Here is a 22,270-nt window from a genome sequence, read left to right as displayed (position 1 = left end):
GCCCAGCATGTAACAGAATTTTTAGGCGCTCCAAGGTTAAGTAATAGTTCAGCCAGTGACCTCAGCATTTCTTACATTGCTGATCCTTACAGAAATGAGAAGCTCTAACATTTTTGTTTCAGGATACTTTAGAGTGTACTGAAAAGGTATGGACGGGGTACATTTCCCAGTGGAAGAGCCACGCAGCCCACTGTTACCAACATCAGTACAAAATCTTTTTACTGAGGTTAGCTACAGTATAACTAACTAATGCTTTATTTTTATTAGGTTCAAGTGATCAGTCATACTAGAATTACAGAAAAATCAAAATTTACTTGAGCAGGAATCAAATGTCAGAGTTAACATTCTTTATTAAAACTAAAGAATTAAATCTTACAAAAAACATTACTAGCAATTATCTATTTTTTTACTCTATTGGTTTAGCAGAGTAAGATGACTGGTACATTGTAGAAGTGTTATCTTAAGGAAGAAAACCAAGGCTTTTAAGTAGAGCTTTACGAGCCAAACATAATGTACATACTCATATATATTTCACATCATTTATTTAGGCTCCGTCTTGGTAATAGTTCATTTACATCACAGGTATTTGTAACATCATTAGGAATGCAGCGTTTTCAAATATCTTATGAGTCAGTGTCAAAACAGTCTGCTGTTGCATATCGTATTAGAGCATAAATCTCTCAATATAGTTCAAGGTGCTGATGCATTTTTATAATATTGAAAAGGTACATATGAATTCTTTCTATCAAAAGCAAATTAGTAAACCATACCAAAACAGAGGAAATCACTTCTGTGTAAAGAGGCGAGTGCCTGGCAGTCAGTACGCTCACAAACTTGACAGCACTGAATGCGACCTCCTGGGCTCAGGTGATGTGGCTTCGGGGGCATTTTTTGAATGTCACATGCTGCACCAGAAATCCCAGTAGATCTGCGTACATCTCTAGACATAGACCTACAGATAAGACTCTAGAATTGCCGAACTGAAAGAATTTTAAGAGTTGTAACTCTTAGATTTCTTTTTTCAAAAGAGGAATGCAAATTATAGTGAAAACACTGCATCTCACAGAGAGCTCCTGTCTAGTTACAGAATTTATACAGTAATCAAACTACAGTAACACCATTATGGTTTTGGCTTTTTAATTCCTCAAGATCTCTAGAACGCAGTTGCTGAGACTTTTTCACAATAATGGGTACAAAACTAAATGCCCAGTGTACTAGGACAGCACATGCCATTTAATTACTTGTGGCTTTTGCATGCAGGGTCGGCACATGGTACGAGATGACTGGACAGTCTGCCCACACTGTGACTTTCCCGCCCTCTATTCAGAATTCAAGAAGTAAGTTGGTATTTTTTTTCTGTTGCAGGATTCCAGTATTGTTTGTATTTTAGCAAACCGTTTCATGTGGTACTAAAAAACATGTAACAGCTGCAGGGGGAGGGTGGAAGAGGAATCCCCCTTACTTGGTAGTTTCATCTAACATACTCACAGAACATCGCTTCAAAGTCGACCAAAAACTACGATAAAGAAAGAACTCGGCCAGAGATGCAGGGCTCCAACAATAGGAGCAATGAAGATGGATGGGGGGGCTTGTGTAAGTTCTCAGCTCTTTCCAGGAAGATGACCTGATATGGGGGCGGGGGGGGGGGGGGGGAGCACACGATTTCATTCACCAAAACAAAACACCCGCATTAGCGGGTACTGACTAAGGCGGCAATCATCTCTTGTCCCCCAGTAATTGTCTGTGCGAGAATGGGACTGGATAGCTCTGTTCAGATGTCAGGAACTGTGAAGCAGTAGAAGCTTTGTGTTATAGCCCAAGCTCCTTTGTCTATGTTTTAATTGCCAAATTTTCCTCACATCCGTACAAACAGCAGCAGAGTTCCTGTTGTGATGTTAGTTCTCAAATGGCAAAACCAAACCAACCAACCTTTGCTCCGCCCAGACAGAAGCAGCCATTGCTCTGACCCGTATTTGTTACACAGCATAGGTCAGAACTTCGCTCTATGCTTTCTGCCTCAGGCCCAGCTGTTCCTTTGAAAATGTTAGAATTATCATTTGACCAGTCACCCTTCTTTTAAAACAGCATGTTACAGACTGAAAACACATGTCCAATGTGTTCTGAAAGGATTAACATTGTTCATCTTAAGAAAATAAACGATTGCACACAGTACCTCAAACCAGAAGATGAGGACCAATAAATTCAGGTATGTGCTAGAGCCTGGGTTTTTGGGTTTTTTTTTTTTTTTTTTACTTAACAGGGCTCATTCTCGAGGACATGGGGAGTTTTTCCCAGCAAGGGAAATAGTGTTCAAGAATCTAACTTACAGGCTGGGTGTATGCCTCAGATAACTGAGGCTCAGCTGTGTCACCCATCTGCCCTCAGGCATGCAAACACCAGTAGGTTTTGCTACTGCAAGTAACATGGTGGTTAAATCATTCCAGTTGTGAGGCTTTAAACCAGTTTTTCCTCTATGATCACATTATCCTCTGCAACGTGTTCTGGTTTGGAATATGTTCCTGAACACCAGTTATGCTTTAGTAGCACAGAGAACAGCTTGAAGATCTTGGCATCATCAAATCCTCCTACAGATCTACCAACAGCTATTTAAGTGTAGGAAGAGAGAGAGATGCTGACTGGAAAGAGCAGATCTAAAATGCAGGTTACGTGATCTTAGCTTCTGTGTTTAACAGAATATATCACAGGATAACAGCAACATAGCATTGGCTCGAAATACTCATATTTCAAAGAGCGAGACCGCTGCTCTGTCTATACCACCCACTTAGATCAAGATTTCGGTTTTGTTAAAGGAATGGTAACTGAAAACGAGTTAACAAAGTTCCTCAGTAATTTTGACATTTGAAGGCAGATTTACTAGTGCAGATAAGTTATGTGAAAACTTTGACCTATAGGTCAAAGTAATGTACAAGTGATATTATAAAATTATATATACCACAATAACCTTATTTTTTTTTCGGTCTGAGAAAACATTGTAGTTTGCCATCACAGTCTTTATAGCTTGGGATATGACTAACTGCCTCTGCTTATTTTCAGAACTGCATGTGTTGTCTGGCAAGCAACAAGGAAAGCTCTATCACTACATTACCCATCTTTTCCCCACTAGGATTTAATAACAACCATGTCATTTCTATTTTGTGATAGCCTGTAAATACTTAGCTTTTGATAAATTTTGTACTTTGATTTATTATAGTAATAAAGCTGATTGATAATTATTCTTACCAAGCAAAGTTTGCATTTTATCTGCACCACAGACAAACCAAGGGCCATTCTGTGTTATGCAAGTGGCAAAAAAACCCCAAAAAAACAAAAAAACGAACCACAAACCAACCCTAGCGTTCTCTTTTCACCATCAGTTCTGAACTTTTATGACTATTTTCTATTACCCATTTCTTACTCTTTAAGTATTCTCCTTTCTGGTTTTCATTAAAGATACAACTCATAAGCACATGCTCCTCAAGTTTTGGAACTAAATCCCTTACTGCTTTTCTGTGTCTTTAACTGAGCAAAAGGGAAGTTGTAGGAAAATAACCACCACATCCCATACACGCAGGAAAGCCAGAACCCTGGAAGAAAAGAGAGGGAGAAGGACAGAACACTCCATGAACTTAACCAAAATTTTAAAAGACTCCCGTGGAAGATTTTATTGTAATTTTATACACTGCTTAATTTCTATAATATACAAATATGCAATTTAGGGTTTTGGGGGGATGCGCATCATGTACTATTTACAAGAGTTCACCACATAGTATCAGGGGATTTATTAAAAAAAAAAAAAAAAGTAGAAGAGTGGAGTCCTAGGAAGACTTCGCATAAATGCCAGGTAACTAAGCATCATATGTTCATGCACCCCATTGTTTGTTGTACAAGGATATTTATAGCTTGTAACGTTGTAGCACGTTAAGAGTAAGTAGGGCACTGCATAGTGAGAGAGTACAGTAGCTACATCACCTCTATAAGAGGAGCGTTTTCAATGCACTGGTTCTACTTCCCCAGCTCCATCACTGGATCTGTTTCACGTTCCTGCCAGAAGTTACATAAGCAAAGCTGCATCCAGAGCAAGATTTTATTGTTTAATGTCTTGTTTTCTCTTTCCTTTTCCCCTCTTTTTTTGTTGTTTCTTCATTTTTCTCTCTTTTTGGCAGCTTGGAAGACTTCGCCTTTTTTTGCTACAAACAGAATATACAGACAGTTTAAAATCCAACTGCAACCTGACAGAAGCATAAGTCCAACCGCAATCAGTGTTAAAAGGAAATGCCATCTCTTCTCTTCCCCTCCCCTTTCATGCATTAAGTTTTTAAACGCTGTGGAGAGTAAGAATCTACCGCGTTCAGTCTTAAGGGCTGACCACAGTTCCCTGGTTTAGCGATACGTACAAAGGGTGTTACTGGAATTGCCATCTGTGAGAACCACAAGCAAAGGCCTGTGGCTGCTCCTTACCAATGGCACCGTCCCCACCAACACGTAAAATATTACTAAGGTTTGGAATTGGATGCAGTATTCATCAGTTTACAGTGATGTCTCACTTTGGTCCAACATTCAAGCACAGACAATGGATTTTTTTTTTTTAAATTCAGATGACGTTACAAGTCCCAGAAAGGTAACTTAAGAGGATAACAGTTTAGTGGGGTAGTTTAACACCGAGGAAACTAAGTCACCTTAATCATTGCATCACTTTCAACAGTATCTTGCTCATCCTCATCAGACTGGATCTCTTCCACATTCAAGTCTTCATTCAGGTCTAAGGTCACTGCGGATCCTGACTGCCTTTTAGATGTCTTGACAGAACTAAGTGAATATGGAGTCAGATGTGCCTCCTTGTTGTAGGCACGTGTAAAAGCTGCTTTGACCTGTTCAGTTGAAAGGAAACACTATAAGCATCAGCTTAGGAACTGTAGGTCGCTAGCTAACCAACTCTTGGCTAGAGATTCCACATCATCTTTCCTTTGGGAAGACGTGATGAAAGATTTCTAGAAGATGCTATCTCAAAAGGACACAGAAAGCATTTAAGAGCTGTGTGGTGAAGGCTCACTTTAAGCGAGTCCCCCATAACCCGCAGATAGAGCGTGCATCTTCAGATGCTCCTCACTTAAGCCTCCAGTGTTGTTCTGCTGCCAGCTAATCCGAGTCACTTACACCAAAGCCACCCTCAGTAGCACTGAGCCCCTGCCACACAGGAGCAGCCTATTCAGACTAGGAGTAAACACCCAGTAGTAGCATAGGTTTAGTTATCAGCAGAGAAGATTCTTCTTTTTCCCTGAACACTTGACCTGGGATGGGGGAGATCATGGTTCAGACCTCACACCTGCCTAGTTTGTAGCAGGGACTTGAGCTTAAGATCACCTTGTACCAGATGAGGGTCCCAACCACTGAAGTGGACTAGCTGGATACCGGAGGAGCACCACACAGAGTCCCCCCAGGTCAGGCAGTTCAGTCTAGCTGGACTGTGACACATGCAAGCTGCAAGCCAGCCTCTCAATTCAGTGCCCACACCGTAACAGATACAGTTGTGCTTCCCTCCTCCTCTGCACGGTGGTGAGAAAGCAGTGCTATGCACGAAGGTGATACAGCTTATAGCCAGGAGCTTGCTTGGAGAAAGGTACCGGCTTTCCCTGTCCCTTCTGCGTTCTGCTTCTGTGCCCCAGACAGAGCTGACTCCTGGACTGTGACACATGCAAGCTGCAAGCCAGCCTCTCAATTCAGTGCCCACACCGTAACAGATACAGTTGTGCTTCCCTCCTCCTCTGCACGGTGGTGAGAAAGGCAGTGCTATGCACGAAGGTGATGCAGCTTATAGCAAGGTACCGGCTTTCCCTGTCCCTTCTGTGTTCTGCTTCTGTGCCCCAGACACAGCTGACTCCCAGTGATCCTTTACACCAGGAACAACAGGTATAAGACTGCTGAATGAAGCACAGCCTGACCATCTTTTAGGACATACCCCTAAAACCTTCAGTAGTATGTTTGACAGCCGATTTGCAAAGACTACCGTTAATTAATTACAGTTAATAAAATTATTCATTTGCAGCTGCACGAACTTCAGCCTTCCAGCAGCACATCCATGCCACAGCTATTATTCTAGGATTTCTTTTTAAAGATATGGAAGAAAAAGAAAAAATTCACTTGTGAATTTTACCTTGGGATCCAGCTTTGAGAAAGGACTGGGTTTGCCTCCCCACGTGCTTATTTCCATTATATTTTCAGTATCTTCTTTCATCAAGCAGTAAGAGTCCATGAATGTTATAGCTTCTTGTACACCATCTGCTCCAAAGTCTTTCAAGGGCTGGACAAGCGCATCCCGCAAATACGACAAGTACTCCATGTTTACTGTCCTCTTGCATGCCTGGGTTCTTTGTCAAATGGAAAGCAGTAAGTAAATCTGTACAACCACCGCCACTCACTTCTAAACACAAGCAACCTGTAGGTAGGCCCTCAGCAAACGGATAATCAGCTGCCTTAAGAGTTAACTGCAAGTTGTACCGTGCCATTCCTTTTGCCATACCTGCATTAGGCATAACCGATGCAAGGTATTCAAACACCAAACAGTCCCTAACTGAGGAACAACAACTCGGGGGTGGGGGTGGGAAGTCACAGTACTGCTGACTATACTTAGTGCTTGCAGTCTGACTGTTGTCCAGATTAAGTGCTAAGAAAGCATCACCACCAACATATGAGGATATTCACAGAATATACACTTAAGTTTGAACCGAGGACAGCAAGGAATTAACAGTAGGTAGTGAACTACATGAGAACTAAATATCCATGTCAATATAAATCAGAAGAGGAATGTCAGTACTACCTGAGACTCATGTGCATTGCCAGTTCTTGAATGATACGATCATGTTTGCCTGTGGATGAAAATTTCCCCAGCCAGCTGGGAAAGACAGGAAACTGGGACATGTAACCTCGCATCAGCTCCCCCGGGAGAACACTTGCATAAATAGCCTGAAGAAGTAACACACATGCCAAACTCAAATCACAATGAATTAGTCTCACTGACACCATGACACACTACCCTACTTGTCCACATGAATGGAGGTAGTCAGTACAGTTCCACAGTGGAAACAGCTCGTTTTAAGAGAGCTCTTTCTTGGTTGCTTGTTTCTGTTCAACCCCTTTTAGGTTACAGCTTCATCTCTTGTACCACCCTATTTGTTACCATGGTTCTAAAATAGCTGTGAAATTATCTGGGTTTTAAAAGCCATTTAAAAAAAAAAAGTCTCTTTGTTTCTCATTTTAGAGTGCAGTCAGACAAACAGCTGACTTCCCACAAACAAGTGCTGTAGTCTCCAGCAGATGGACACGGTGAAGGAGACATTTCCAAAGAACACCACAAATCTACATGAACTCAGCGAGCTAAGGTTCCTAAGCAACTTATCTGGACCTGCGGTAAGCAGTGGGGTAGACTAGGTGACCTCCAGGGGTCCATTCCAACTTGATCTACGATACATTCTCTGATGCCAGTCATAATCCTTTAAGAACAAGTCTCGTCAATGTTTCAGTGACCATTAAAAAAAGTACAGTGACGAAGCTTCAGTCCTCTGTGCTTTGGGAGAAATACTGGCCTGGTAAGAGGCTGGGATAGGAAGCACATAAATAAAACAGTGTAGGCTTGTAACCTGCACGTCAGAAGCGATACGTGCCGTGTGCTCCTATACTTCATATAAAGAAGGTTCAAGCTTTTCAAAGTTTCAGAAGACTTCATTTCATGATACAGCGTGGGTTCAACAATACGAATACGGGAAACTGCCCTACTCACCAGCAGAACAGAATACTACATGAAGTATGAACTATACAGGTCAGAAAACTATACTGAAACATCAGGTTCGAGGGATCAGTCTTTTACACTGGACACCCAATAAAGCACATAAAAATGAGTGTTAAGTGCTAACCTGTGTCGGAAGAAGGTTCCAGTTTTGCTTGCTACGAATCTGTTTGTCCACTATATCACCATCACATATACTATCAGCAGCTCTACTCAAGAGCACCAAGTGCTTTTTCATATTTCCTCTGGAAAAAAATGAAGTTGATTGTATTACAAAGCAGAAATATCCAGATAGGTTTCAGTCTAGTTTTACTCCCTGACACAAAAGCCTCTGTCAATTTAGGGTATGGAATAACTCACCCAGCAGCAGCTGGTTTCACATGTACATAGTTCTCTTGGACAAAGAGAGGTGCTAGGGAATAATCATGGAAGAAAAGATCCGATTTGTCTATAAGAGACATACGAGAAGCCTCCTCTCCAGTAGCAAAAACCTTCCGGACAACATCAAAAGGGCCCTAAGTAAATGATATTTCAAGAAGTCAGCGGGTTGCAGGTCAACACAAACAGTAAGACACAGCACAGTATCAACAGTTACTTTAGTGATGGTACCCAACAATATCTGAACTCATCAGTACAAGTTCAATGTTCAGTATTTCCTTCCTAGTGCTTTACCAGTTTCAAGAATTTGAGTTTTACTTCTGATATTAAGAGAATTATCTCCTAAATAGAGGTCTCAGGATGAGAAGTATGAGCTTCATAATTGCATCTTACGTAAGACACCAATACATCAAGATATATACTCAGCCCCAGATTTACTGCCCTTCAACTACTTGTGGCAAGTTTGACAGCTCCCTGCATCTAGGCTATCAGTGCTTAGTTCAGAAGATACTTATTAAGTCCAGTGATTCTATCAGAATATAGAATCATAGAATCGTTTAGGTTGGAAAAGACCTTCAAGATCATCAAGTCCAACCGTTTACCTAGCACAGCCAAGTCCACCACTGAACCATGTCCCTAAGCACCACATCTACATGTCTTTTAAATACCTCCAGGGATGGTGACTCCACCATTTCCCTGGGCAGCCTCTTCCAACAGGCTTCACAACCCTTTCAGTGAAGGCATTTTTCCTCACATCCAATCTAAACCTCCCCTGGCGCAACTTGAGGCCATTTCCTCTCATCCTATCGCCTGTTGCTTGGGAGAAGAGACCAACACCCACCCCGCTACAGCCTCCTTTCAGGTAGTTGTAGAGAGCGATGACGTCTCCCCTCAGCCTCCTTTTCTCCAGGCTAAACAACCCCAGTTCCCTCAGCCGCTCCTCATAAGACTTGTCCTCCAGACCCTTCACCAGCCTCGTTGCCCTTCTCTGGACACGCTCCAGCACCTCAATGTCTTTCCTGTAGTGAGGGGCCCAAAACTGAACACAGTATTCGAGGTGCGGCCTCACCAGTGCCGGGTACAGGGGGACAACTTGGTGGCACATTAAAGCTTGTTTGAAACCACACACAAGATTTTATGCAGCTTTCTCTGCATGCCAGAGAAATGTGTTCACATGTGACTGAACATAATAGTCCAAGATTAGAAAATCTAGCAGTATGACAGTAAAAGCCAATCCAGTATTTTACACTTACCAGTTTGATATCTTTTTTGGCTCTGCTGCCATCCATTTTAGCCTCGTCATAAGTCAATGATTTATCTTTTGCACACCACATATTAAGATTATGTAAAACCTAAAGAACAAAATTGACAATTTGGTAGCATAATAGCATTTAAATGGAAGACTCTAGCAAAAAACAGCCTGATCTCTATATACATAAAAATAATAATACTGTTCAAATACTACATTGAAGTCAAGGACTTGTACATGACGTGCTCTCTGAATGGACACTGATGCTGAATTGGCACTGACCTGTCTGATGTCCTGATTTGCTGCCAGGATTATCTCTTGCATAGCAGGCGGTGGAATTTTTAAACCTTCTTTAAATGCAATAGACATCATGGCACCCTGTAATACACACGGTTGAGAAACTGTCATAATTCCTATGAATTCTTCCCCCTACAGAACACTGACACATCTAGGAAAGAGCGTTACTGTATTTTTCTAGGTTTTTTTAAAGCACGTATAATTTAAATTTTCTCTCATGAACAAAAGTCAATCCCTTGTCATTAGTGTGTAAAAAAAAAGCACACGATCATTTAAAAAAAAATCTTTGGCTATATTTAAGATAGACTTCTAAATCTGAAAGGCTTTGTGATACTTCATTCTTTGGGAAGAAACACTCAGACAACCCATTCTGAAAAGCAGAGTAACTCACTGCGGTGAACCGTTAAATTTTAAGCGGTGTTTCTAATTTTCTATGAATTCTGCCACATGAAGACAGAAGGTACTGATGGTAATTCAGCACAGCCCATACAGCCACAGCCGTCTTACCTTAATCTGTTCTAGACGAGGTCTCTGAAAACGAAGATCAAAACAGTAGTGGACCAAGGAACGAATTTTAGGATGGTTGCGATCATTACACATACAGATGATGGGTATCTTTGTCTGTCTAATCAAACCAATCAACTCCTGTGATTTAAACACATTACAACAATTACATTAGATACCTCAGAGAATAAGAACAATTAAGATGTCATACCAAGCAGCATTAGGCCCTGCCTTAAATCAGATCCTTGACAGATGCAAGTCTATAGAACTCCTCCTACTGTAATCATGTTTCTGCACAATGAAAGTCTAGCCCCTCTCCTACTTTTTCCACTTGCTATTCTATTCAGCTGCAATAAATCTGTCTACCCACTTCCACTATCCACTTCTAGCAATCACGTTCGGACCGTTCTTCATGAAGCAATGAAGACCAATAGCCCAGAGTAGAGCTGTCCACCTGCAGAACTAGATTCATTTGTCCAAAGGCCAGTCTGACCTGGCCTATGCCCAGGGGGAGCACACATCTTTCTGACTGCACCCTGCCACAAACCATGAAGAAGCAGAAAGTAAAAAGATCAGCTCTTCCCTGTCCAAAGAGCTCAACCCTGAGGCTTCAGCATTATTAGGCTTACCAGAACAAACTTTGCCTGCTCTAACGAAGGTGAAATTCAGTTCAATTTCATATTCCTCCAATGTAAACGTCTGCATCTGAGGTAAAGATCTGTATGCCCTTTATTGTCAAAGTATTGCATGTGACCATAGGAAATCTTCAGAAGCTAAAACTGGAGCTGCTAAGGAGAACAAAGTATAATACTGCCTATGCCACATTGTTTATTCAGTGTTACTGCCTACTGAAGAGAGCAACTGTCCCCATCAGATCAGATTACAAACCTCTCACTGCAGGTAGATGTCAGCTGCAGAGACCTTAGGATAAATTCATCCGTCCAGGAATAAACATCTGAAGCGCACACACCCAAGTTCATCACTCCGGGTTTCTTTTACAGAAGTATCTTTCCCCCACCACCACCACTGCATAATTCTTCTTACACAGAGACAGACTTCTAAAATAGGTCAGATAAACTGTACTCTAGAGTCTTTCTATGGACCATGGCTTGAGGACAGTAGACTGGCTTGAAATATTTTTTGCTATATATGGTATGCACTCTTAGCAATGGCATTAGCTAATAACTATAGCAGTTTCACCTGAATCCCTCCTCTGTCTTCATTGCCTGCCATACCATCCACTTCATCCATGATCAATACATGTTTCCCGCTAACTGATGAGGATGTGCCTGAAAATGAATATGGACAAGAAAATGAGATGGGAATAAAATAGGGTCTTGCTCAGAGTTTTCCCCAATGCTTTATAGGTTAGGTAAGCCCATCCTAGACAACTGAGGTGGTGATGAACCTCTTGCTCTGCCGCTTGATCACATGAATCTATGCTCACAGAATAAAACTGACTATAACCTTGCATCATCTTCCAAGAAACAAGCCCCATGCAACAGAAGAGCAACTGCAGAGTTCTTGAGTAGTTTGTGCAGATCAACAACTGATTCTACTGATAGCAGGATTTAATTTACAACTGAAAATGAAATAAACCAGCTTACTAAATAAAGCCATCCCTATTAGAGCCGGATCCCTCCACGTGATGAGCAAGTTAAATTCCTAACACTATTGTGTAGTAAGGAAGCTCTGTCCCTCCTGTAACCAGACTCTTAACACAACAAAAATCCTCCTTCAAACAACAGACATACCGGAACAGAAGTCTTTGATGCTGGTGTTGTTGAGTGATTCAGCAACTACTTCCTTTAGACTGTTCTTACTGCGAGTGTCACTGGCATTCAGCTCCACATAGCTATACCCCAGTTCCTAGTCGAAAGATAAAAACCACACAAAAAATGAGAACACAGATCAGTGAAAGAGCATACACGTACTCAGAATTAGAAACAGTATTTCAGAGTTCCAGAAGAAAGCTCTTACAACACCATTTTCACATATAAATTGTGGTTTATGATTCCTTTCTCTCCTCATACTCCAAAAATATTTATAACCAGACACAGAACAGATATGCTCAAAAGAGAATTTTTTTTTTTTTTTGGGGGGCGGGGGGGGAAGTCAGTGGCACAGATTTAGTTCTGAAGGATTAACAGAACTGCCACCAGGGATAGAAACAGAACTATGAGCCAAGGCTGGCTAAGCTCCATGGTATTTCCAGCTGCACATTAAAGTCTTATGCACAAAGAGTCAGGACAAGAAATATGCCACATCCCTCTGAAAGTGGAAGAGAAGCTTTTAACTATTTAGCAGCTAGGAAACACATGGCTCCCCCAGCAGTCCTAACACTTCATAATGGGGCTGGGCTGCATGTCAGTCCCTGAGAAACCTTAACCCAGCTGCTCCTTCATCAGCAAACTCCCCTGCCAGGGGCATGCCACGGCACAGCAGCGAGCTGCACACAGCTTTGTTCCACCAGGGGGAACCAGCAGCTTGAACCACCTAGGGGTTTTTTGGCTACTCCTGTGGAGTACAGTGAAATGCTCTGCAGAGACCTGAAGCAGCTGTGAGCAAGCCAGGTTGGAAACTAGAAGCAGAAAAGACCACGCTAGTGCAGAAATGAGCACAAGTCAGCACATCCAGCTTCTCTGCAGGTCTAGTTTTGGGTGCAGCATCAGCCTGTTGGCATCAAGCTCTAAGGTGGGGTGGGGGGAGATTGGGAGTTACTCTATACAAGTCAAATATTGAGGTAAGTAATCACTCCTTCCCAGCACAAAGATCAGAGCTGACAATAGTTCTCAACTCTCCCAAGTTGGTAGTATCATATTCTAAGAAGGTTCTTGCAAGTCAAAGAATAACAAAAATAACCTGTAATTTGTTACAACACCACTATTAATAAGTTAGCTTTAATGGTATTTCCACGATATGGAGTTCTCAGCTGATTGTCATGACACAGTGAAACACAGTGTTCCAGTAAGTTAGGAAAAACTAATTTCTTAATTCAGGTTTAGAAATGGACACATAGCCCTGTCAACTTCTCTCATCCTAAAGTAGTATTTGAATTTAGAATGAGTTTGGGAAAGATATCTTTGTTAGATATATAAAAACCACAACAAGCCTGTCATAGAAACTTTCAAAAAGCTTGCCAGAATTCGATTCCCACTAATTTAGTGCAAATATTCCCTGACTTGTAGAACTAGTGCTGAACGCTCACAATTTTTGAAAACCATTTCCAATTGTTCAACATACTGCAATACGCTGTTTCTCAAAACAACAGAAAAACACAGACACCCATTGCTATATTCTCACTCCAGACCTCATAAAAGTATCTAAACATTCACGTATTTTCACCTGCAACCCTGTTCTGAGCAGATGGAACTAGGCTGGGAGCAGACCCTAGTAATTTAGGGGATATCCACCTGCACGCTGTACCTGTATCTAGATACAGCATCAATATATAACAAATAGTGCTAGGAACAACTGTTAATACGAACTCACCTTACAAACCAAAGAAGCTGTAGTAGTTTTACCAACTCCAGGTGGACCAGAAAGTAATGCTGCTTTAAAACCAGTACCATCATCTTTGCCTCCAGCTTTATTGGTCTTTGCTGTAAAAGAAGATTCCAGGTTTTACCTTAGTTTGTTTTGTATTACAAACTGCGTATTTCATGTAAATCTTTGAAGATACCAAGCATCACTGGAGTTCTTCCTCATTTAAGGCTTGATATGAAAAAATGCATACACATCTGCATCCTAACCATTTGGGAAAAAGCTGTTTAAACCATCTCAGTTTAAGACTTGCAGTGATTCTAAACTGAAAAACAGCAAAAATGCTATTAATGCAATACAATAATTTCTGCAATTTTCTCACAACCACATCATAAAAAAACCCCAAACAACAAACCAAACCAACACACACACAGAAAAAGCCCACCACCCACTACAACAGCAATGAAGCTTAAACACTATTTTAATCACAGAAAAAACTGTCTACAGGATGGCACACTACACATGACACGGGCTGCTTGTCAGGCAGAACTAGGACCTTAACAATTCATCTCTTCCCCATGCATGACGGCAGCCCTACATGTTGCTATCCTGTATTTTCACCATGCGTACAGACAAGTTAGCACTGGCCAACATTTCTCTTGGTGAGAAAGAATTCACTGGGCTGAATATGAGGCCATTTTTATATACATTAGTGCTAGGTTACTTCGGTTTCTTTTAGAAAAAATTCACATTTTAGAGAATACCACAAGACTTAAAAAAATATCGTCAGACACAGTTTGCTTTTCTGATTTTGGGTTGGTTTGGGGGGAGCAGCGGTAGTAAGTGAACAACTGCTTTGACAAAAAAAGAAAAAACTACTCAGGCTCAACTGCTGCTAAAAAAACACATCCGACTGCAGCCTCATTCCCGATTTCTAGAGTCGCTCTGCTATCTCAAAGGCCCTTATCGGTCCAGGGAACCAAGCAGTATGATTGGCATGAAAGAACAAAGAGAAGTTAACCGCACTGGTCACCTTGTCCATCTTCCGAGGTATTCTTGTGCCAATTTCGGAGCCATCGGAGCAGTTTATTGGCACAGCTTTGCTCACCCTGCTGTCCAATTACTGCCTTAAGAGACACAGGCTTGTATTTATCTACCCATAGCAATCTCTCTGTTCCGTCTTCATTAATTTCAGCAACCAAGTTCCCCTTAGCTTTTGGGGCTTCTTTCTTCTCTACAATCTGCCGTTTAAAATCCATAAGCTTTCGAACAGCAGTGGTTTCTTTCTTGACAGATTTGACGGTATCTCCTTTTTCAGGAGTAGACTTATATTTTTTATTATCAGCTTCCCTTTTGAAGGGGCTAAAATTCCTTTTTACAGCTTCAGCTTTCTGTGGTGTCTTTTTAGGTCTTGACTCTGCTTTCTTTGCCTTAGGAAAATAAAGGTAAGAAAATTAAAGGGAAATTTCAAAAAACCCATACAGTAAATAAACATGCTGTCTTTGAACACATGTACAAGAGTGCTTAAGAAAGTAACAAAGCTTATGTATTAATAAAAAAAAAACAACCTTCAAGAGCAGATAAATAGTTCTCTCTGAAAAATAAACCACTTGTTAAACACGATGCCACCTGGTTCTGTAGCACAACCCACAAAAAAAAAAAAGAGGCAGGAAACATTCTGGTCATTCCAAGAGCAGCCCCCTTACTCACAAAGCCTGATGCATCATTAAAAAATAATAATGCAAAACTGATCACTGTCAGGTTGGAACAAATGGGCCAGACACCCATGAAGCTCTTGCAAACAACACTTCCAGAAAGTGTTCAACCCAAAACAATTCAAAGGGAGTGAAAGTCATTAGCTCGTAAGCTTACGGTTGCTTTTCCTTAAGACACCAACAGTATCTTTACATGCAACAATTCATGTCTAGCCACACCAGAAGTGCCAAAGCAACATCTACACTGAATGCACAACATGCTAGAGCTGACAGAGATTTTAATAACATTTTATCAGCCACTACAGACTAAATTTAAATGTGCATATAAAAAACCCTCGTTACTATTTTTACAGTATTCCCTGAAAAATTTACCTCTAATATTATTAGTTCATGTACCACATAAGACAAAATCTGTTATGTATACAGATTGTTTACATATAGTTGCCCCGTGTTTACAGTATGACTTTATAGTGGGCCTGTCTGGGTACCACACGGTATCAGTCACAATTACTTATTTCAAAGAATAAATAAATACTCAAGTTTAAAACTGAAACCATCTAAGGAGATACAATTACCCCCTCAGTCAGATACCTAGAATAACGTCAGAGTATAAACATGAAAGGTGAGAAGGAACCCTATAGCTCCCAAGTAGAAGTCTTAAACACAAACACAAAATTTTCACTTTCAATACTTTCATAACCTAGAAGATCAAACTGACAATCGTAAGGTTACTGTTACTGGAAGAGAAGACCAAAACTCCTTTCAACTGAAAACAAACCAAAGCAAAAAACAAAGAAACCCCTAAGTTTATAAGAAACAAACCTCTGTTTCAGCCGCCAGCTCATATTTGGACTTTTTGCCTGGCATAGTTCGAATAAGGTCAAACAGGCCATCCTCATCAATAACTTTTGTCCCTAAAGTTGATGCCTGGAGCAAAAATAAGAATTAAAAGTAAAGCCAAGTAAAGTTAGGAGTTACATAATTCACTTCAAAGTGTTTTCCAGTAAAGACTATGTTTAGGAAAACAACAACAACAACAAAGAGGTTGGGGTTTGGTGTTTGTTTTTTTTTTTTTTTTAATATGTGTGTGCGCACACGCATGCGCGTGTATACATGTAAATAAAAACAAAGCCCTAAAACATTAGCCAACTTTTCAACATGCACTTTATTGGTAGTACTGCCTCCTTTTTGCAGACACTGAAAAAAAAAATCAATAGTTAGATACGAACAATTCACAGTTGCACTTCTACTTTGCTCAGGCACAGGAATACTCACCTTTTCACATTTAGATTGGCCACAGTCTCGCCCCATAACCAGATAGTTTGTCTTCTTGCTGACATTGCCAGTTACTTTTCCTCCGTAGCGTTCAATCAAAGACTTGGCCTCATCTCTTTCAATACACTCCAGAACGCCTGTAATTACGAATGTCAGGCCTTCCAAGCAGTTTTCAGCTCCCTGAGAACCAGACCATTGCATAAAATGCCATTACCTGATGCAATTCTACCAAATACCTCTTCACCATAAACTTTTTTAACCCCCTACCACATCAAGTACCCTATGAAACTTTAAAAATAGGCCTACGCTACCTAGCTAGGTAATAGTTCCAAAAGTTCTAAAGCCATTAGAAGTAATAGCTACCAACAAAACTTCACACGTTGTTCACCTGACCGATCATACTCGTAACTTTGTGCTTCAAGCATAGCATGTCAGTCAAATGAGCGACAGCAATCTTCAAGACCAGTAACTATTTTCCATCATCATGACTTCATAAACCAAGTACCGAATTTAATTTCTTAGTATATTTCCTCACATTTAGTCACTGCTTTGTATTACCATTTAGCTTTTTCCAATACATACTTCCTATTTGAAAAAAAAAAATCAGTTTTTAAATAGCTTAGTTGATACTTGTTAGATCATTTACTGTTATAAGTCTGACACACACCACTTCCACATATAGAATTCTGCTGTAGCCAAACTTACCTGAGGTATCTCTTTGGAACCCAGCGCTTTCGGACCCTCGCGATTGAGAAAGCTTCGGTAGGCTTGATAATTGATCCGCTTCTTTTCAGAGTCCTCAGGACTTACAGACTTGGGCAGGACGGGGGAAAAAAAAAAATAAATTAATATACATATTACTGTCCTGGTTTCAGCTGGGATAGAGTTAATTTCCTTCCTAGTAGCTGGTACAGTGCTGTGTTTTGGATTTAGCATGAGAATAATGTGATAACACACCGATGTTTTAGTTGTTGCTAAGCAGGGCTTACACTGGTCAAGGACTTTCCAGCTTCTCATGCCCTGCCAGCGAGAAGCAGGGAGGGGGCACAGCCAGGACAGCTGACCCAAACTGGCCAAAGGGGTATTCCGTACCACATGATGTCATGGTCAGTATATAAGCTGGGGGTGTAGCGATTGCTGCTCGGGGACTGACTGAGCATCGGGCGGTGGGTGGTGAGCAGTTGCATCACCTGTTCCCCCGCCCCGGGTTTTGTTCCTCTCTCTCTCTCTCTCGTTATTTTACTTTCCATTACAATTTATTATTATTATTATTTTATTTCAAGTATTAAACTGTTCCTATGTCAACCCATGAGTTTTCTTACTTTTGCTCTTCTGATTTTTGCCCCCATCCCACCAGGGCGGGGGGGGTGAGCAAGCAGCTGTGTGGTGCTTAGCTGCCGACTGGGGTTAATCCACAACAATTACATATATAAAAACAACAAAATAAACTCAAGCATCATGGCTTAAGACATTTTTATACATCAAAGGAAAAAACAAGTGTTAGAACTTGCTTTAATCTATTAACATGCAATACCAAAGCTTGTTCTGGTTTTGGTGCTTGTGTTTTGAGGGGTTTTTTTTTGTTCTTTTTAAAAATATTCCAAAAACCCACCTGAGAGTTTAAAAAAAAAAAAAAACCTGTACCCATTGTTTATTGTAAAGTTTCTGTAGATTCATCTGTATTCCACGTGTACATGCTTACTTAATTCATAAATTGTTGCTTTAAATTCACATCCTATTTTATTTCAGAATGATGATCAGGTATAGACAAGATCTACATTTACATAAAGTCTACTTCATAGTATTTCTACTTTTAAGAGACATTTAAGCTTTTTCATCAGTAAAAAATTATTTAAAACTCACCTCCAAAAAAGCTGCAGGCTCTCCCTCCCAATTACAACTGTTATTTAAGTGTCAAAATCAGTATTCTGTACTTTACGATTAAAAAGTATGTTTTAAGGTTGCCAATAACTGCTAGTGTGTTCAATAATTACAGTTACTGAATCAGACAGTTAGAAGAAAACTCAATTATATTCCTATACAATGTATCAACCATAACTAATACTTCAGAAATAAGAGACTAGGGAGGGAAGGGGTTGGGGGAGAACCAACAATGAATGCCATTTATCATTCTAACAGCAGTATGGATCCACAAGGTCACCACACTCACATAAACAGTAAGCTTTCACTCACTAAGTGTCAGAATTCCTGCATTCTGCATTTTTTCAGGGAAGTTAAACATGAAAAAGCACTGAACTGATTTTGCAGTGTACATGCATACCTTAATGAGCATTAAAGAACTCAGTTCCTTCATGCATTTAATTTACACTTTTCCAGTTACTTTTTTCCTATATTTTTTACAATTGCTAGGAACTTAAAGCCTTTCCAGAATAAAAATTCTTAAAAATTGCCCAGAAGATTCAAAGTACCAAGTTACAACAATGACACATAAACAACAATAAATGAAAACTATTTTCCTGCAAACTCCACCAAGCCAACTGAATTCATTTTGATAGCTCCTACCTCAGTCTTCTTGGGAGAAATTTTCTCCTTCTTCGGTGTTGTCTTCTCTTCTTTCCCTGAAGCGGTTTTTTCTTTTGATACTAAACTTTGAGCACCTCTTTCCTTTTCAGCAATCTCTTCTTTTTGTTTCAGGGACACAAGCTTAGAGCTAGGTTTCAAAAGCAAGGTCTTATCTGTCAACTCTCTTGCTATTTTACCATCAGATGACTGTGGGGATAAACGAAAGCCTTTTGAATGTTCAGATTTAGTTTGCTGCTTCGCAGTGTAATTCTTTGTTTCACCCATCGAGTTTGTTGCTTTCACTTGAAAGAAGGCAGAGGGAGGAGAGCACATATGTAAGAATGTATCTTATTAATATTATAAATTGTGAAATGTTTTCTATATTCCGTGTCCTACCTCTTTCCGACTGCTTGTACCTTTCTGTCACGTTAGGACTGCTCTTGATGCTCAATACTGTTTGCTCTCCTCCTGAATCTTTCCGAGCCTAAATAAACACACAATGCCAGAGATGCACGTCCCGAGCCACCATTAAGTCCAGACCCCAAGTTTCCCTACTGTTAAGTACAACAGACTGAACAACATCTAACAAAGCTGATCCCTACCACAAGTCAGAATGCAATCTCTATCAAAGGCAGGCAGACGAGCAAATTCTGCACTCAGCCATGCACATAATTATTCCTAAAGTCAAAGGCCAGACAAACTTCCAGGTTACAGTAAATTTCAATCCTAATTGGTCTACTGATTAGTCTAGAAGTATTAACACTTGCTATATTCAAATCAGCAATCCTAAATTCTAAAAGCCTTGATGTACAACCCAGCAAATATTTTACTGTGCCTTACACCACAAGCAATGAGAATTGGGAAGATTCCCACCACTAGGGTTAGTCTCAAAACTCTCAGGATCCCTGCTCGCCCCTTCTCTCAAAGCAAAGCGAGTATTGTCCTCCTTCCTTTTTCTCCCATCACGTTTCACCAACTTGTGCCATTGACTCATTTTACTTGATCTGGTCCTCCTGAACCAGCAGAGCTATAGCTGATCTAAAGCATGAGTCTTCAGCAACACGCTGCACTGAATTAGAACCAGAACTTAAAATCGTGTTTCAACAGAAGCAGATACCACAAAGATACAGTGATGCCTGCTGTCTGATTAGGAAGGACACTATTTACTGAGCGAGGAAAATCCAGGAGGAAAGTATGAAAAGCGAGTATGTTATTTTCATGCAAACACTTTCTTGCTGTTTCTAATGCATTTGTATGGAAGTCTCAAAACAAAGGTTAGGTGTCTAAATAATAACACTCCCAGCGATACAATTTCTAAAAACTGAAGTTTAAAAATAATTCAACCTTTTTCTTCTGTGGTGTTTCATCTAACAAGGCCAAAGTTTTAGCAAATTCTTCATCTTCATGCAGCTGTCTCTCCAGCTGAAAGAAAAAAAAAGGAAAGAAAAAGAGGTTTTTAGGCTCATGTCTGACAAGTTTTAATTCTACTATAATTTTTTAAAACTCTACTTGCTGTTCAAGACAAAGTTTATCTAAAATAAGACAGCACATAGCTAGAAAAAGTGCATCCTACAGGAGGCAAATAAATTTCTGAAAACGGCACTGAAGAATTATTTGTTTCCCCCAAAAAGAGAGACTGAAGTCTAGTAGGAAAAGTAGAGTTTGGATTTGTTGCACTAGCAACATTAATAAGCCTGTATAATCTGTTTTCAAAGAGGTTTTCTGTTCCTTCATATTTTTTATTGTTGTGCATCCTTTTCATTTAGTAAACAATCAAAACTTGAAGGCAGGATCTCACAACAACCAGCCTGCACCGAGATGCAACCTGTTGGCTTCAGAAAACTTCCAAAAGCAGTCCCTAAAGACAAGTAGGAACAATGCCTGTTAAGTATTATGATGTCTCAGTAATGAGTGTTTTGTTCTCATTTACTGCATATGAAAAAAAATTCTGGCAGTTTTGGAGAATTTAGCTACTGCCCTTAACCCAGCTCTTATTGCCAGGTCTGCTTACTTTGTGGAAACAAATATACTTTAACTTTTTAGTATTTCTACTTATACAATTGATTTTCTTTGACAGAAGAACCAGTAAGAACAAATACTGTACATGGAATCTGAGACAGTTACTTATTAATTGTAAAAAAACAAAGCCAGGTTATTTTCATTTTTATTTCACCTAACAAAATAAATGTGACATCTATAGCGGTAGCTGATCATCAAGTCACCTTTCCTATCCAGTATGGCCCCTTGGGGAAAACTTTTTCTATTCCTGAATAGTGTATATTGTTGTCAATAAATACTGACCATTGTTTTAACAAAACAACAACAAAAATCCTTTCATAATTGTCTTGAAGTCCAACATGCCATACTGTAAGATTCAAACAGATTACTTTATAAAACAAATATGCCACAGGCATTATTTTTTATGTGTCCGTAACAATGAAATGCATCGATCTACCCTGTGTACAGTGAGAAAGGGGAAGGGCAGCGACTACCAAATGCAAACCGGACTGAGGCAGAGATACACCTGAAATAAAGTACATTCCTTTGATGATACATATAGACAGTGAGAGTGTTATAGATAAGATCAGTTCAAATGAAAGACAACACCTTGTTTTTCCTGACAGGTTGTTTGACTTTCTAATAAATTAAAGCTAGATTCATCACACTTATGGGGAGTTCAAGGATGAGAATAAGTTTTGCATGTACGATATATTTATTTCAAAGGATACTCAATATTACCAATATATGGGAAATGAACTGATTTTCCCAAAAGCAAGTAAATATGTATGACAAGTGTATCTTTCCCTCATATTAGCACTGATTCAAGCAGGAAAGTTTAAGACACGCGCGTAAGGGTCATTCACATTTTTCTCAACTATAAAAAAAATCTCAGATGACAAGTGAAACAAATCATGGATGGCAATGGCTTAATTTCTCACTCCAAGGAATGAAACAAAAAAAAACCCCACAAAACACCAAACAAAAAAACAAACTAACAAAAAAAACCCAACAATGTGAGGACGCAGAAAGTGAATTCTGTGTGAAAAGCAAGATTATTATAGACAC

At 40.0% G+C, this 22,270-nt stretch overlaps 2 protein-coding genes across 2 annotated transcripts in view; one reads left to right on the top strand and one right to left on the bottom strand.

Annotated features, from left to right (window-relative positions):
• The window catches only part of WDR19 (WD repeat domain 19), a 48,872-nt gene extending 45,907 nt beyond the window's left edge, over positions 1-2,965 (top strand). Inside the window, exons 35-36 of the mRNA XM_009332468.1 lie at positions 1,261-1,337; positions 2,086-2,965. Coding sequence (XP_009330743.1) covers positions 1,261-1,337; positions 2,086-2,200 — 192 coding nt within the window. The 3' untranslated portion in view covers positions 2,201-2,965. The remainder of the gene's footprint in view (positions 1-1,260; positions 1,338-2,085) is intronic.
• A 675-nt stretch (positions 2,966-3,640) lies between these two features.
• RFC1 (replication factor C (activator 1) 1, 145kDa) overlaps positions 3,641-22,270 on the bottom strand; it is a 37,752-nt gene continuing 19,122 nt past the window's right edge. The window contains exons 7-25 of the mRNA XM_009332467.1: positions 20,549-20,626; positions 19,601-19,688; positions 19,205-19,506; positions 17,387-17,494; positions 16,682-16,861; positions 16,229-16,333; positions 14,725-15,121; positions 13,701-13,810; positions 11,963-12,077; positions 11,409-11,497; positions 10,212-10,349; positions 9,690-9,785; positions 9,412-9,510; positions 8,141-8,295; positions 7,908-8,025; positions 6,815-6,960; positions 6,152-6,365; positions 4,677-4,868; positions 3,641-4,187 (exon numbers count right to left, since the gene is read on the bottom strand). Of these exons, the coding sequence (XP_009330742.1) occupies positions 4,092-4,187; positions 4,677-4,868; positions 6,152-6,365; positions 6,815-6,960; positions 7,908-8,025; positions 8,141-8,295; positions 9,412-9,510; positions 9,690-9,785; positions 10,212-10,349; positions 11,409-11,497; positions 11,963-12,077; positions 13,701-13,810; positions 14,725-15,121; positions 16,229-16,333; positions 16,682-16,861; positions 17,387-17,494; positions 19,205-19,506; positions 19,601-19,688; positions 20,549-20,626 (2,826 nt within the window). The 3' untranslated portion in view covers positions 3,641-4,091. The remainder of the gene's footprint in view (positions 4,188-4,676; positions 4,869-6,151; positions 6,366-6,814; positions 6,961-7,907; positions 8,026-8,140; positions 8,296-9,411; positions 9,511-9,689; positions 9,786-10,211; positions 10,350-11,408; positions 11,498-11,962; positions 12,078-13,700; positions 13,811-14,724; positions 15,122-16,228; positions 16,334-16,681; positions 16,862-17,386; positions 17,495-19,204; positions 19,507-19,600; positions 19,689-20,548; positions 20,627-22,270) is intronic.

The sequence above is a fragment of the Pygoscelis adeliae genome, unplaced genomic scaffold, assembly GCF_000699105.1.
Source record: "Pygoscelis adeliae isolate BGI_AS28 unplaced genomic scaffold, ASM69910v1 Scaffold59, whole genome shotgun sequence".
NCBI classification, from domain to species: Eukaryota; Metazoa; Chordata; class Aves; order Sphenisciformes; family Spheniscidae; genus Pygoscelis; species Pygoscelis adeliae.
This window is presented reverse-complemented; position numbering and strand designations above follow the sequence as displayed.